Here is a 15,192-nt window from a genome sequence, read left to right as displayed (position 1 = left end):
GACAGGATTAAATAGTAGCTTTTTCGTTTATTTTATAATAAATAATATATCGACTGAGAGGGAATTTGTTCATATGCAACTAAGTCTTTACATTACTGTTAATAAGCTGAATTAGTAAAAATCTAAGCACATTGAATAAAGTATATATTGCAATTGTAAATTTTGTTAAAGTTGGCCATTAATTTACACTGTTTACATTACAAAGCAACATGAGATAGTGTGTAATATTTACGACAACATACACCACAGTTATTGTAACACTACAGTGCTGTATATCACTCCGAGGCTGTTCAGCACATGTATCGTGTAATAGTATATCTACTTCACCAACAATTACTCAGATGGATTTACAATGTATATCTATGTAATAAAGTAATTGTTGGAGGAACTTGTAAGGCTATAGTTGTTCAGAACACTGAATAGTTTTCCATAAATTAGCGCATCTTGTTTCAGAAACAAACTTTAATCCAAACTCTTGTTTAAACAAAGCTAAATATGTTCAAAAAACAGTCTGATCATTTTGTTCTATACGTGATTTCAAAACAGAAAATCTCATTTGTCACCAAATCAAATTCTTTAGTCGAAATCCTTCCAGACATCTGTGGTGATCTGGATCTGATAAGGCCATATAATTTCATTGGAAAATTCACAATATCATTCCCACCTGTTATAGTGGGAAATAACGAAATGTAGTTACACATCCTGCCACAACAGGTGCACTATCTCTGTAAATACTGGCTCACTAACAGAAACATCTCAATAACAAGAATCATATAACATTTACGTGTATATATATATATATATATATTTAATATCCAACATAACTCTGGAACGAGACTTACACAGAAGCAAAACATATCACAGTCATTGTTCACTAACATACAAACATCCAGGTCATCTCTACGACCACAGCGATGACCTTGCAGATCTCAATTAATAATTACATTTGTATCTTGTCTTTACGACTAACATTTTTTCATCAATACACATATTTACACAAATGAAGCATTATCTGCAAATTATATGATTTATGTTGTCCAAGTGCAGTGTTTAGTGTCATAGGAGTTATCTCCCTTCACAAGAGTTGACATGCTGGAATTTTCCAGATAGTGGTTGACCAAAAAATGTATCGTTGTTTTCAAATAAGAAAAATGTGCAGAAACGTATGGAGTTTAAAACAAAAATTAAAAAAGGAAAAAATACATTGAGTAAAAATTCACCTATGAATGACAAGTTGAAAGGCTTAAAAATTCTGCGGGTAATTTGAGGAAAATACATCATGTTTTGATTCATTGAAATATCAAGTCTATTCTGATAACATTGTTATCTATACTATTGTACAGTTCTTACACTGGTTAATAAGTCTGACATGGATGAAGCCGTTACAGTAAGTCCCAATCTATCATACAATGATATTGGATGTGGACACAATAAGATTATTACTTGGCACTTAGAGGGGATAATGATCTATAGGCACTACAGTCTGAAGGAAGACCTGTGGTCGTACACAAGGCAGAGTATGTAATCATCACATACATCCAATAGATATCAACAAGTTGGAGTAAACATTCCAAATATCAATGTTGACAATATTTATCATAAATCCCAATCTTACCCAAACTTGTATTAGGGGATTATCAAATCAAACAGGACTGTCAAATCAATGTGTGATATTTTACACAAAGTAAAACATCTGGAAGCTGACATTTTATCATAAATTGAAATGTTTTCTGCCAATTTTTGAGATTCCTCTACAGAGTGATAACTAATGAATGAAGTATAGTTTGGCTAGTGTATCCTGTTCTTTTTACACATGAATACTTGTGTACAGTTTTGTCTAGTACTGACTAGCATCTGATACCAAACAAGCAAACACATTCATATCAGCCACACATTTACTGCTCTAAGCATATAAAAAGCACTCTCTTCAATGGAAATTATATCACAGAAAACGGTACAACACTCAGTACCTATAAATTGTACAGTACAAGTCTGGGGACCTGTACATAGAACTCATGAATATTCACAACGTTTACAAATACATGAATATTCATTAAAACTGAAAAGTGTAGAATAGTCAATGTATATGAAATAATGAAAACCAACAGAAATTGAACTAATGCCAAATCATGCATCACATGATCCAATACAATTGGACAGTTTGAGCTTTTTAAGCACTACATGACTCTAATGAACACATGCCCATATTAGGCGGCAACATACATGGAAGCCTGGGAGCTTTTGGTCTTGTTACAGAGATCAACAACATGAGATGTACCACTGGTGTTACCAACCTGGTCAGGTCAGTGTTAAACCCACAGAATAAAATCACACCACACATGGCAGTTTGTGTTAACTTTAACCAGGCCATCCTTCTGCTCTCATCCACGAAAGAGATTATCTGGCACTGTATTATCATTATTGTCCAATCAAAAGTGTTCTTCTAAGGAGTAATTTCGAAACATACACTTGCTAATAACCCCTGTCGTTTGGTTAGAAGAATCTTAATGAGGATTAACGAATACATCAAAAATAATCCTCACATTTTTTGAATGGACGAAAGATCATACTTGGAATATTGGCCTCTCTGAATTTGAGAAGTCCATACTGTAGTGGTTGGTTGGAGTATTTCTAGTGATAACACGATAAACTAGAAGAATTCCTCTGGGACACCAAGTTCTTCACAGTCAGACTCGATGGATTCATCACCATCACGGAGTTTCCAAGCCTCCTCAGGAGTAGATATTGGTTGAAAGCCTGCCAACTCTCCTCTGATTCTCTCTATCTCTTGGAGGTACTCTTGTTTCTCCCGACCCGTCATCCTTGGTGTATCACAGTCTGATTCTTCATCAGGGAACAAAACTTTGTTCATAACTGAATAAATAAATATTTGCACAATCAATCTGTTATCATAACACTCAAATCGAAATCAAACTTATTGTATACAAAGGAAAATCTCCTGATTTAATAAAAATTATAAAGTCTACCAATATCTTTGCTAAGATGAAATATTAACACCAACAACATCTTTCATTTTAAGGGTTTGTAAACATGTTCAACTACATGTAATCTGGAAAATGTAAAACATGAATGCCCTTGCTGCATTGGACATAAATATCACTGTTGGATGAATTTGTGACCTCTGACCCTTTAACTTTGACCAATGACCACCTTAATATGTGTTAATGTGTAGAACTTCAGGCTATGATACTATATATAGAGTAGATCTGTTGAGAGGTTCTGAAGATATTGTTTCAGAATGGTACAGGGCAGATGAACATGCCCCCTCCCCCACTCCCATAAAATAGTTTGATGTATAAACTTTAGGGAAAATGATAGTTAACAGATGATACTATTTTTTAATTGTAAGTTTAAACTCATTTACTTGAAACGGATAAGGATATAACTATATTGGCTAGAGGACAAACTTATAACACATGAGACACAACAATGCAGGTCTTTCAAGACTGCTTGTATCTCTTTAGCCAACAGACTTTCTTGTGCCTAACAACTAATTATACAAGTTCCTCACCATGGACATGGTGTTCTATCTTCCTGAGGTTGTTGAGGATTCCAGCCAGTTCCTGATTGGCTGAATTCCAACCAGGCATGTCACCTGACACACTGCTGGCCTGGTCCAGCATTTCATCCATAGGGGAGACAGCCGTACCATTCTCTATCCTCTCATGGTCCCTGTAGGTACAGACATTCTTAAGTAAACAGTGTCTAACAAACATAACTACATATTTTGACAATACTTTCAGGATTTCAGAATTTTGAACAGTTGAACATAATAAATATCTATAACATACTAAGTGTTCACAGTGTCGGTCACAGAAAAAAAACTCCCTTTCAAGATAAAAAAAGTTCAAAAGTTCAACTATGAGAAACATTTGTCAGTATACAGTATGTGTATGACTAAAAATAAGCAGGCTTCTGGTACCAAATTGCCACATGGTAATAACTAAGGGTGACGTATATATCTGTTTCTGTTTATTTTCTTGGCAAGATGACAAACTCAAGACTGTAAATTTCAGAGAAAATAAAAACCCATAAGTCTTAGAGGACACGTTACTTTCTTCTCCACTTATCTTTACCTTTAGTGATTCCCCCAGTGCAATAAACCAACATTATCATAAAACATCAAATTGTCTTGCACATCATCAATTAAATTTCTATATATGAATACACTGCCCTAATGAATACCATTAAATGACATGTACATGCATTTCAATAGTGGAGACTTAGCTTTGACTGGGCTTGGAATCCCAGTTATAAAACTTACTTGAGTTTTTTCAGTGACTTGTCAGTTGATGATTTGAGCTTGAGCGACAACTGATAGATGGAGGAGACCAGGATATTGTCGTAAGACTGCAAAAGACAAATGTAACATTATAACCTAGTAAATAAATACAGGTTCATGTTTAATTCAATGAAACAACCTGGAATAAGATAATTATGTCTCAAGGTATCATGACAGGATATGTAAAACATAAGGTAGGTGTATGGTACGAACACACAGGCTACGGAATTCACAGTGATCAATGATGTGTACAGTAGAGGGCTATAATTGAAAAAATTGACTAGGTAACCTAGGTGTTATTGGAATTAAGATTCCTTGCTGAACTTATCTCCTTCAAGTAAGGAAAACTAGAACTTAAAAGACACTACATGATTCCTGAAACTATTTCCATCTCCTTACTATTTTATGCTTCATGACATTCACAATGCATACAAAGTCAGTCACAACTTAATATCTATACATTGACATGTTTTGTCTAAATGTCAGTCATTTCCTAAAATAAAATATAAAAATTCAACAGGTTTTGTCAAAAAGATCAGTTATATTCTATAACATAATATACACAGTGTATAAATTCAACATATTTTGTCAAAAAGTCAGTAATATTCTATAATATAATATGCACAGTGCATAAATTCTACATGTTTTGTCTGAAAGTCAGTGATATTCTATAATACAATATATAAATTCTACATGTTTTGTCTAAATGTCAGTGATATTCTATAATATAATATACACAGTGCATAAATTCTACAGTTTTTGTCAAAAAGTCAGTGATATTCTATAATATAATACACACAGTGTATAAATTCTACAGTTTTTGTCAAAAACTCAGTCATATTCTACAATATAACATACACAGTGCATAAATTCTATATAATTTAACATGTTTTGTCTAAATGTCAGTCATATTCTATAATATCATATATAAATTCTACATGTGTATGTTTAATATATTGTAAGGCTATGGCTGCCAAATTTTACTACCATCTACAAAGCAGAGCTTGTGAGGTTTGCAGTTCTAACTAAGGATACTTTATTCTAGCATTGGTAGCAGGTTTTGTTGGAATGAAAGCTAGTAATAGAAATGAGCTGTTTATATTGTACTTGGCAACTGATTACAGAGAAGAAATACAGTAACACCCATGTAGAGGTACTGTGTCGGAATACAATGATACAAATTTGAACCAAAATATATTGAAAGCATGTACAAAATCACGATGGTTTAAACGTAATTCAATGTTCAGGAGTTTACACAAATCAAATTTAATTTATTAAAGCTCGTGCAAGTTCTCTCTGCTTGACACTACCAATGATACGAGATATTGCTGATCCATGCATCTAAAGTATCCAAGCTGACCATGCCAGATGTATAGTACCATAAAACATGAACAGTAATACACCAAACATCTTCAAAAAATAAAAACATGACCAAAGGTGAACATCTCAGTCACCAAAACTTTGCAACCAACATTCACCCAAATAGAAATAGTGACCGGCATTCAAGGGAGACAACCATTGGAACCTAGAATCATCAGCATAATACAATCTTGTACTTAGAGATGTTAGTACGTTAGAAATGAGGTCAACAAGTAACATGCAAATGATCTTATATCACAAAGCTAATGAAAAAAAGATGCTCATTTCGAAAGCTGCATAAGGAATCTTTTAACAATTGGCATATGTAGTTATCGATTGATAGATGTAAAAGTGTGTATGGCTTTCAGTCTTTACATTTCAACTTTTCTGAGATGATTTTTTCACATTTACAAAAGAATTTATCCTTTAATTGACTCAACAAATTTTTATATAAGGGACTAACATGTTTGATGTAATAATCTGTTAACCAACTAGAAAACTAGTCTCTGTGGCCATCAGAAAGTTAATCTGTGTGGTGGCAAATCAGAACATCAGACATCAGCAGACTGTCACGTTTGGTGTTACGCACAATGTGTATGACAATGAATCTAATCATGTGACTACCTATCGATGACTCTATGATGAAATAAATAACTATATGCTACAAGCGTTCGGCTCACTTAGACAAATTTGCAAGATATTAGACAGCATGCTGAATAGTGGATAACATTGCATCATTTAATTATCAAACGATAAGAATGCAAGCAAGAAGTGTGGTCACCCTAACCAGAAAGGGACTATGGGGTCCAGAGTTAGGTAGGTAACAACATGGGTTAGTAGGCATTGCCTCTGAGTAACATAATAAAGATGGCAACCAACCTGGATGACAGGTATTGTGGGTTCAGAGTATTTCCTTGAAGGGGACGTATGATTGTATGGGCAGGAGTTGTCCATGGAGGGACGGGGTTTAAATAATGAAAGTGGCAGGGGTGAAGGTGGGGAAGATGGAGACATCAATTTGGGGGGTGGTGGGGTGAAGGCTGACATGTATGGTACACTGCCCAGCAAACACCGACTCAGGTCCTACAAAAAATGGCACACATTAATACACACAATTCTACAACACATATGATCACACAGAGACTTGATGAGTGCAGCAAACAAAAGGTCAACATGCATAAGTTTATCAGACAAAGGCTGTAAGACAAAGCTGATATATTGCACATTTACTATGAATTTTATGAAATTGAACTATGAAATCGACAAAATGGAACCTTTCACATAGTCATGCATTGAGCAGTTGCAAAGCAGAACTAACATGAATTCTTTTCAGCTCTCCTTACTGTTTTTTCAGTAATCTTGGTATCTTTGGACAATGTCCCTTGACACATGTGAACCATGTTCCTGAAATGTGGCCATATACCTCCCCATATGTAGACAATACCCCTTGGTATTTACCGTTATAGAGAATTTCCAGCTAAGATATGTTACAGACCTTTCATTCTAACCGTCAATGGAAACAAACTGATTTTCACAGTAATATATTGCATCTTCTTGTTTTTCCCATGTAACAATCTACCTTCACTTCAACCAAGGGCAAATCTCCAATCTACCTGGGTCATTATGAACATATTCTGTTGACTATATGAAAGAGTGGAAGTACTTACCTGTGAAGACTTCACCATCATGTTCATCTCCTCATCTTCAGAGCTCTGGTAAAGACGACTTGACTGTGACCTCCCAGAGTATGGAATAAATCCTCGTTGGGAGCTTGAGTCTACAAAAGAATTGTCAACTTCACTATTTGCACCTGTGCTAATTTCATCTGCACTTGACAATGAGGAGTTATCCCTCCTGTATCGCCTCAGTTCTGCTGTGTTAGTAAATGAAGCAGAGCGTGTCATTTTGGAATTTTTAGATGCGAGAATTCGTATTTCATCACCTCTTGACTTTTTGTCCTGTGTTTTTGCTTTGGCATTTGCCACAGCTTTTCTAGGATCATACTCCTTCCTTCGTCTCCACGCTGCCTTCTCTGCTGACTTGGGCGAGTTGGAGTGACTACTACTGGTCTGAGAGTTGGTGCTGCTCCTGTTAGAGCTACTCACTCCAGTTACAGATAAGCCTGCTGTTCCATAGGTCGAGTTTTTTAACCTGGCTTTGATTGATTTTATATCAGTCTTGCGTATATCAGTTCCCAAAGTAGACACAGGGTCAGAGCTAGAGTTAGTTCGGTTGAGACGTAAGCTGTGTCTACCTCCGTCTCGACGCAACAAATCACTGGTAGAGCGAGCATTATTGCTACGACTTCTGGCCACAATTTGTCCTCCAAGACTCATATCACTGCGAGCAGAATCATTTGTCTTGTCAGCACTTATACGTGACTTTGATGAAGGTCGTGAAGTACTGGTCACAGAGGTAGTTCCCCTTGATGAAGTGTCAGATACTGAACTTACTGAGGACCCAGGTGTGGTGGGTTCATCAGCTTCAGCTCGAGCACGTCTTAACTCAAATGCTCTGTTGGGGCGTGTCATAGTCATTTTACCCTTGCCTTTGGAATTAGACCTACTAAAGCTGCCCTCACTGGGCTCAGTTTCTGTTGGGGTTTCACTGAGGACATCAGACACAACAGTTGACACATCCCCAGAACTGTGGCGCTTTGTGCTCTCTCTAAAAGCATTCAGTCTGGCTGTTGCAGAATTAGTCCTTATTAGAGTTGGCTTGTTTTTCTGCTGACCTGTTGTTGAACGCACTTTGGTTAAATTTTGTCTGGGACTACTGAAGTTTGATGGTTTTACATACTGATCATCTCCATTCACCATGGCAACCATGCTCTCATTATCTGAGAAGGAATCATTGGCTCCATTCACATGTGGGGGTTCTTTGGGTTTGTTGCTTGACTTTGAGCCCATTCGAGCTTCCATGGCAGCCATCACAGTTTCTGTATCGCGTAAGAGAAGTTCTGTATCCATACTGCCAGTACTACGTGCTGACCTTGAACTATGGGTTGTCCTATCACTCTCTATGGACACTGACCTTGAACTCCTGCTTGGTCGGTCAGTGTCTATATCTGACTTTGTCACACTAGTGAGAGCACTCGTGGCCACACTTTCGCTGTCGCTACTGAACTTTGTCCGTGACACTGATTCAGTGTCTGTGCCATCATATCGTGACACCACCTGACTAGAGATTGTAACAGCCTTGGGTTTGCCATTTTCCAAGAAGACACCATCACTATGACGAGGAGTCATTATGCTGGGACTTCCTGTAGTCTCACTAACCCTTGAGCTGTGTTCACTACTAGCAGGACTTGTTTTACTGGACTCCCCTGGAATACTGGGAAGTTTTCGTCCTGTCCCCCGACGTCTCAGACCATGGCCTGACTTCTTGAAAGTTTTCTCATCTGGAAAAAAAATTTGTTAAATATTTATCTGAGATATCCTTACATCAACATCTTCAACGGAGATAATTTAAACTGATACCTTTAATGTGAGATATCCTTTCACTTTCAACTTCATTTGATATATCCTTACACCCACACCTTGATACACGATGTATTTATACTATTACCTTTATCTGAGGAGTGACTGTGGACTGAGCTAGGACTGGAGGCGTCCATGTTGGATGATTTAGATCGGGACTTCTGATTGGTCAGTGCAGCCCATTGTGTTACCCATGCTGGCGCATCACTTGGTAGGGTGGTGCTTGGGTTGTCCTGCAAATCATTAAGAAAGACAATCAATCCCTAACACAAACAAAAGGACAGCTCCATACAGTCAATGTGTTCCACTTTACTTTTTAAGATATCTTAGTGTCTCCTAAGTCAAATTATGGCTGGACATATTTTGCATGTGTATATCTATGTAAACTATGATGTAAAATATGTGTGACACTTTAATAAGATATTTCATTATTACATAAAGTAATCACCAGTACAAACAATAGGGCAGTCCCTGTTGCCAAAGGACCAAAGAACACATGACTTAATCTTCAACAAAACAACAGGACAGTCCCTATAGCCATAGAACATGTCAGTTTTGATATTCATAATCAGATAATGCTGCATAATATGAATACTGCACAGAGAATTGCGTTCAAGTTTAACAAATATTTCATGAGCAGTTTTATCTGATTGGTCAAATTTGTGAATAAGGCAAAGATACCTCCATACACAAAAACATATATAAGAACTCTTTTGTGACAAAGCTGAAGAGTGATAAAATAGTTTGACTTCCACATAACAGTACATAAATTTTACCTTATCATTTAGTCAATACTAGGGAATTTGTGAGTTTGGGGATTTTCACAAAACTCTTCAAAAGTGATTCACAATAAATGTAAACTCACTGTTCAATTGTTGTGACACAATAACATCAATTTTTCCAATTGCCTGAATACCATCAAAACTTGATCTATATACAACTACATACATTAGTGATCAGTGTAGGTAGCAGAGGAGGTAACAAACTGTAAGATGTGTCACAACACTACCAGTAATTTCTCTTGTGGTTGTGTGTTATCTGCATACACTATACAGGGCAATAGATTTGTTATGATATATAGAAATTGCATTGTGTCAGGTCTACTGTAATAAACATGTCTCATTCTATAGTCAGCGAATAACTGTCTGTCCTCCACAAAGATTAATGAAGTCATGGATTAAACAGGGAGCAGAAATAAAAAAGAAAACACAGTAGATTTGGAAATGTTCCCATAAGAATAGACACCGGAATGAGAGTTATTTGTAATCTAGGTCAGAGTGACAGGTAAAACACACAGGTAACTTATTTATAGGTCTCTTACATGAAAATGTAAATACTTAATTGTACTATAGCTGTTTTGTGGGACATCAATAATAGTTAGTCTAATTAACACACAGGTAACTTATTTATAGGTCTCTTACATGAAAATGTAAATACTTAATTGTACTATAGCTGTTTTGTGGGACATCAATAATAGTTAGTCTAATTAACATCTGTAGGCGACAATCAGCTGACAGACCACTAATCTGTACAGAACATGTCAGGACAAGGTTATAGGTGGGTTAATAAATACTGTATTTACAGGGAAATAAGCCCAGAAATGATAATATGTCCACTTATATATATTGTTGGTTTTAATAATGTCAGGAGGTCACAGAGAACCAAGGGCAAGAGGGTCACACAGGGTCAACTGTTTATGGTCATCTCAGAAGGGTTACACGGTTACAGTATTGTTCCGAGTGTCTTATAGCAGCAAAAGTCACAGTAATGTCCCCAACATACAAAAATGTGAGTTTGGTCTCACATTTGATTGAATACTTATAATGTGGTGTACAAATATGGCTGGTTTTGTTATCATTTCACAGAAAGTATTTAATCTTTATCTCACTGGTTGTGTAGAATTTGACAGGAATTATTTCATCTTTATCCTACTGGCTGTGTAAACTTTGACAGGAATCGATTAACCTTCAACTTCCGGTAGAATTTCTGTCAAGTATCTATATCAAAGCCTAGTGTCCTGTTGAGATACCTTCCACCTCCATCCTGCATTCCTCAAGCCTGAGCCTAAATACCAACCCTATTATGTGTATTGGGGCAGCACTATCTATGATAGAGCTGGGGACCTCATGGTGTCACCAACCTTTATTAACCAGCCAGGTAGAACAGGCCCATAGTCTAATTAAGATCTTATCACCAGTTTGTAGTTTTATTACAAGTAATGACAAATAATACAGGTACAATATCTGTTACCTCAAACCCAAAAACAGTTCTGATGTATGTATAAGTCTAAAGATCATCTCAGGTACGGTCATCAAGTGGACATATACCATGTACCTTATTGTTGATTAGCCAGTAGCAATGTAGACCTCAATCACATATTTCTACATGTTTCCATTTTGTTTCCCCCTACATTCACATCAAGTTTCCACTTACACTTGTTACTGACCCTGTCATATTTCTGTACCTCAGATCAACACTTTTTAATTGTATTAATTTTATTCTTTCAAAGATACACATGGCACCTATATACAGAAGTATTATTATATATTACTGACTATTGCCTACACCTTCTACACAAATGTACAGTGATACAAGTGTATATGGCTTGTCATATGTAAACCTGTGTGCTTTTTATGTGCACAGACATGGATTGATGTCAACATGTCAAATATATTACTCATGAACTCAGAGTCTTGGTCTAACTTCAAATATCACCTGGAAAACAGTTACCTGTAGGCATTATCAACAGGATGAACTTGTCAATGACTAACTTTTAATTAAGATTGGTGTGATTAATGTAAGTAAAGCAGCTACATACACACAGAAAATCTTGACAAAAGTAAGACATGAAAAAGTGAAAACCAAGCTCAGATTTGAACCAAGGACCTCAAAATTTAATGGCTATGCTGCCTTAGTTATTTCGCAATAAGCCCATGTCTGGTTAAAAGCTCATCCATGATTCAGCAGAAATACCAACAAATGGTATCCCCGGTAATAATAAACCCACTATCCTATCAAAAGTAGTTACCATTTAAATTTCATTTTCTACTTAAAAGATCCACCTATTACAAAAACCTGTAATAGTTTATAGACAAAATAAGCATACACATTTATCTCTGTGATTATATATACCATTTTTAACGTCCAGGTGTGAACATGCCCTTTATGGCTGTTAATGGATTACCCACCTTTAACTTGTCAATATGACCATTCCTGTTGGACGGCTCAAAGAAGGAATTGATCAGTACACTGTCCATTAACAGCTGGTTTGCCATTTTGTTTCTACTGCACTAATAATCCAGTACTACCTCACTCAGATCTAAAGACTAAGAAATCGCCATGTGCACCTGAGTGTATTGGTGAGTTGCTGTCCTGTAGTACGAGTGTAGTAATGTGTTCTGTGTACTGCTGTGTACACCGTTGTCACCCAACACTGCCGGATGTTTTCTTTCTACACTACACTCATGACTGCCCCAACACTACTCACACACCAGTAGTTTTTCCTGTCAGCTATCTACCTGTGTAACAGTCAACCCACAGGTAAATTGACATATACAGTATAGGTAGATAGTGTACACCCGACCACAGCCTGTTAGGCTAGTAAACAGATGGGGTAGATATAGATCTTTCCTATAATTCACAAACACCAGCAAAGCTATTGATAATTGTATATCTGAGTTGATCAGTGTAAGGCTTGGAGAACTCTGTAAAGGCTTTCCTTCCTGTGTCTTTTTTATCCACCCCTACACAACCACACAGGTCAGCCTACAATGGCATTAGGCTGTCTAGAGGTTTTACTTACAGTAAACCGGCTCTTACACCTGAGCATTGTTGTAGTGAAAGCCCATGGTAAGTTAAGATTAAACAGAATAAATACCCTTGCTAATGGTTATGTATTTGCTACACCTTCGTGAAAAACGCCCAAACCATGTTCTCAATAGAAAATCGTTACCATATAAATACAGTGGAAGGTCATGGCATTTACATAAAGTATCCAGTAAAGAGACATTCTTGTGTGGATGTATTTATAGACACAACAAATCTTCTCCTTGATTATCACACGGTGAAGAAAAACATCTGTTGAAGATTTATTTCTTTATTTCATGAATTTTGAAAACATATGTGAAATTTAAATCACATGAAGAACAACATGCATAAATATTTTACTTATATTGTGTGATCAATGCTGTTGTGTCTTTCAAATGTATCAGATTATGATAATTACTATTTAAATTTCAACATCTATCCAATGTTTAATCAAATAATTCCATTCAAGTCTCAGTAGAACTGCTACTTTCTGTCTCTACATAAAATATCCTTAAAAGTTTAATATTTCATAAAAATACAATATACATGTTGGCTGAATAATATTTATTTTACAATGATAATTTTAACCTAAATATAGCCCTTGACTTTGATCTGTATGACCTTGACCTCTCTGTTACTACCATTTACAAGGACTGTTGCACTGACTAGAAGTCCTTGTTTGTAAGTATTAATGTTAGGACATGTTTTACAATGTGACAATAAGGTCAAGGTCACATAGCGTTATTCACCTGTTTCCCTTGATAGACCCATTGTGATGGATTTATGATGATTTATGATGAATGGGAAGTGAAGAATAATTACACATTACAGCAGTCTAATAATAAACACAATCCATTAATATCCTGGATAACAACGGGATAATTAATATACAGACGTGAGGAAACATTTCACTGAATAAATGACTAGTATGGGCAAGTGTCTCACAGAGCACCTCGACACCTTAAAACTGATCCGTCATTGTTACATACAATATTAATTGTTTAAGCTGGCCCAAAGGTTAGGAAATTGCTTAAGATTTACATTGAAATCTAAATTTTAAATCAGAATTAATTCCAAAATTTGTGTGATGTTCAAGTTCTATATATCATAATGTGAGTTTGCATATGCGTCCTTGTACATCATACAATCATGATTAAATTTTGAATCCAAGAGTTGTATGTATACACATATTACATGTACTTAATTTTCCAGCTGAGTCTTTTCAAAATGTTGCCTTTATCGATAGGGATATCATCTATTGTGCTTCAGGAAACGTCATTCCCATGTTGTTCACTGGGAAAGAGACGGACTGACTAAAAGCCCTTAAATTCATTTTTTAAAGAAATGACTAGATGCATCCTTATATTTCCTATCTCCCTTTTGTTTAAATCACACACATCCAAAAGATACAGATTATTTAAATTTCATTTATAATTACAATATTCCAATGATGACGGCAAGTCCATTTTTTCCCCTTTTTCATAGAAGAGGTTTTTGAAAACTTAGATCATCAAAAAACTGTTCTGAATGCATAGTCTCTCTCAACGTTTATCATATAATAAAAAAAGTTGGTGTGTATAAAATCTATGTATAGAAAAGATACAGGAGAAGGCAGTATAAACCAGGATATTTGGATTCCCACACATAATTGGAGCAAATAATCGTTTTATCAGTTGAGAAATCTGACAATTATTCTCCATACAAAGGGATGGCATTTTTGTATCAAACCCAAATCTGTGTCAATAACACTAACAATGAGGCTATATGTTGACAATAAACTTTACTGTGGTACACTAACAATGACGGTACCTGACTCTCCTCAGCAGCTGTTACTCAGATCACATGGTCCCTCCACACAGATGTACATCTTATATAGCAATCCGAAACAATCACACAACCAGAAATCCTGAGAACACTTTGTTAATGTCAACATTCTATATTTTATGTGAGTTTTAAAGCTCAAGAAAAAGTTCCAACATTAATAAAGAGATATAAGGTATCAGCATACTCCTTGAAGTAAACAGGAACCACAGGTCAGAGGTTGATAAAAATGGAAAAAAGTCCTTGTATTCTATGAACATGAAAAGACAATGAGCACAAGCTGTTTTCCTTACTTTGTCTAGTTAGTGAACAACATCACATGATGTTATGAGCCGGGGCAATCAATGTCAGTAAGTATCCAGTTTCCCTACAATAATGAGTAGATACCAGTGTATAGTACTCTCCAGTCCCAATCAGAGCGTG

At 36.0% G+C, this 15,192-nt stretch overlaps 1 protein-coding gene across 3 annotated transcripts in view; it reads right to left on the bottom strand.

Annotated features, from left to right (window-relative positions):
- Positions 1-7: 7 nt before the first annotated feature.
- LOC132543382 (centrosomal protein of 170 kDa-like) overlaps positions 8-15,192 on the bottom strand; it is an 88,566-nt gene continuing 73,381 nt past the window's right edge. For 2 of the 3 annotated variants that reach the window (XM_060206873.1, XM_060206872.1), the window contains exons 11-15: positions 9,230-9,374; positions 7,330-9,062; positions 4,286-4,371; positions 3,533-3,693; positions 8-2,874 (exon numbers count right to left, since the gene is read on the bottom strand). In XM_060206873.1, the coding sequence (XP_060062856.1) occupies positions 2,651-2,874; positions 3,533-3,693; positions 4,286-4,371; positions 7,330-9,062; positions 9,230-9,374 (2,349 nt within the window). In that variant the 3' untranslated portion in view covers positions 8-2,650. The remainder of the gene's footprint in view (positions 2,875-3,532; positions 3,694-4,285; positions 4,372-7,329; positions 9,063-9,229; positions 9,375-15,192) is intronic. The other variant, XM_060206874.1, reaches the window with a different exon arrangement.

Source organism: Ylistrum balloti, unplaced genomic scaffold (genome assembly GCF_031769215.1).
Source record: "Ylistrum balloti isolate Yb309-2 unplaced genomic scaffold, AGI_CSIRO_Ybal_v1 Utg369754, whole genome shotgun sequence".
NCBI lineage: Eukaryota > Metazoa > Mollusca > Bivalvia > Pectinida > Pectinidae > Ylistrum > Ylistrum balloti.
This window is presented reverse-complemented; position numbering and strand designations above follow the sequence as displayed.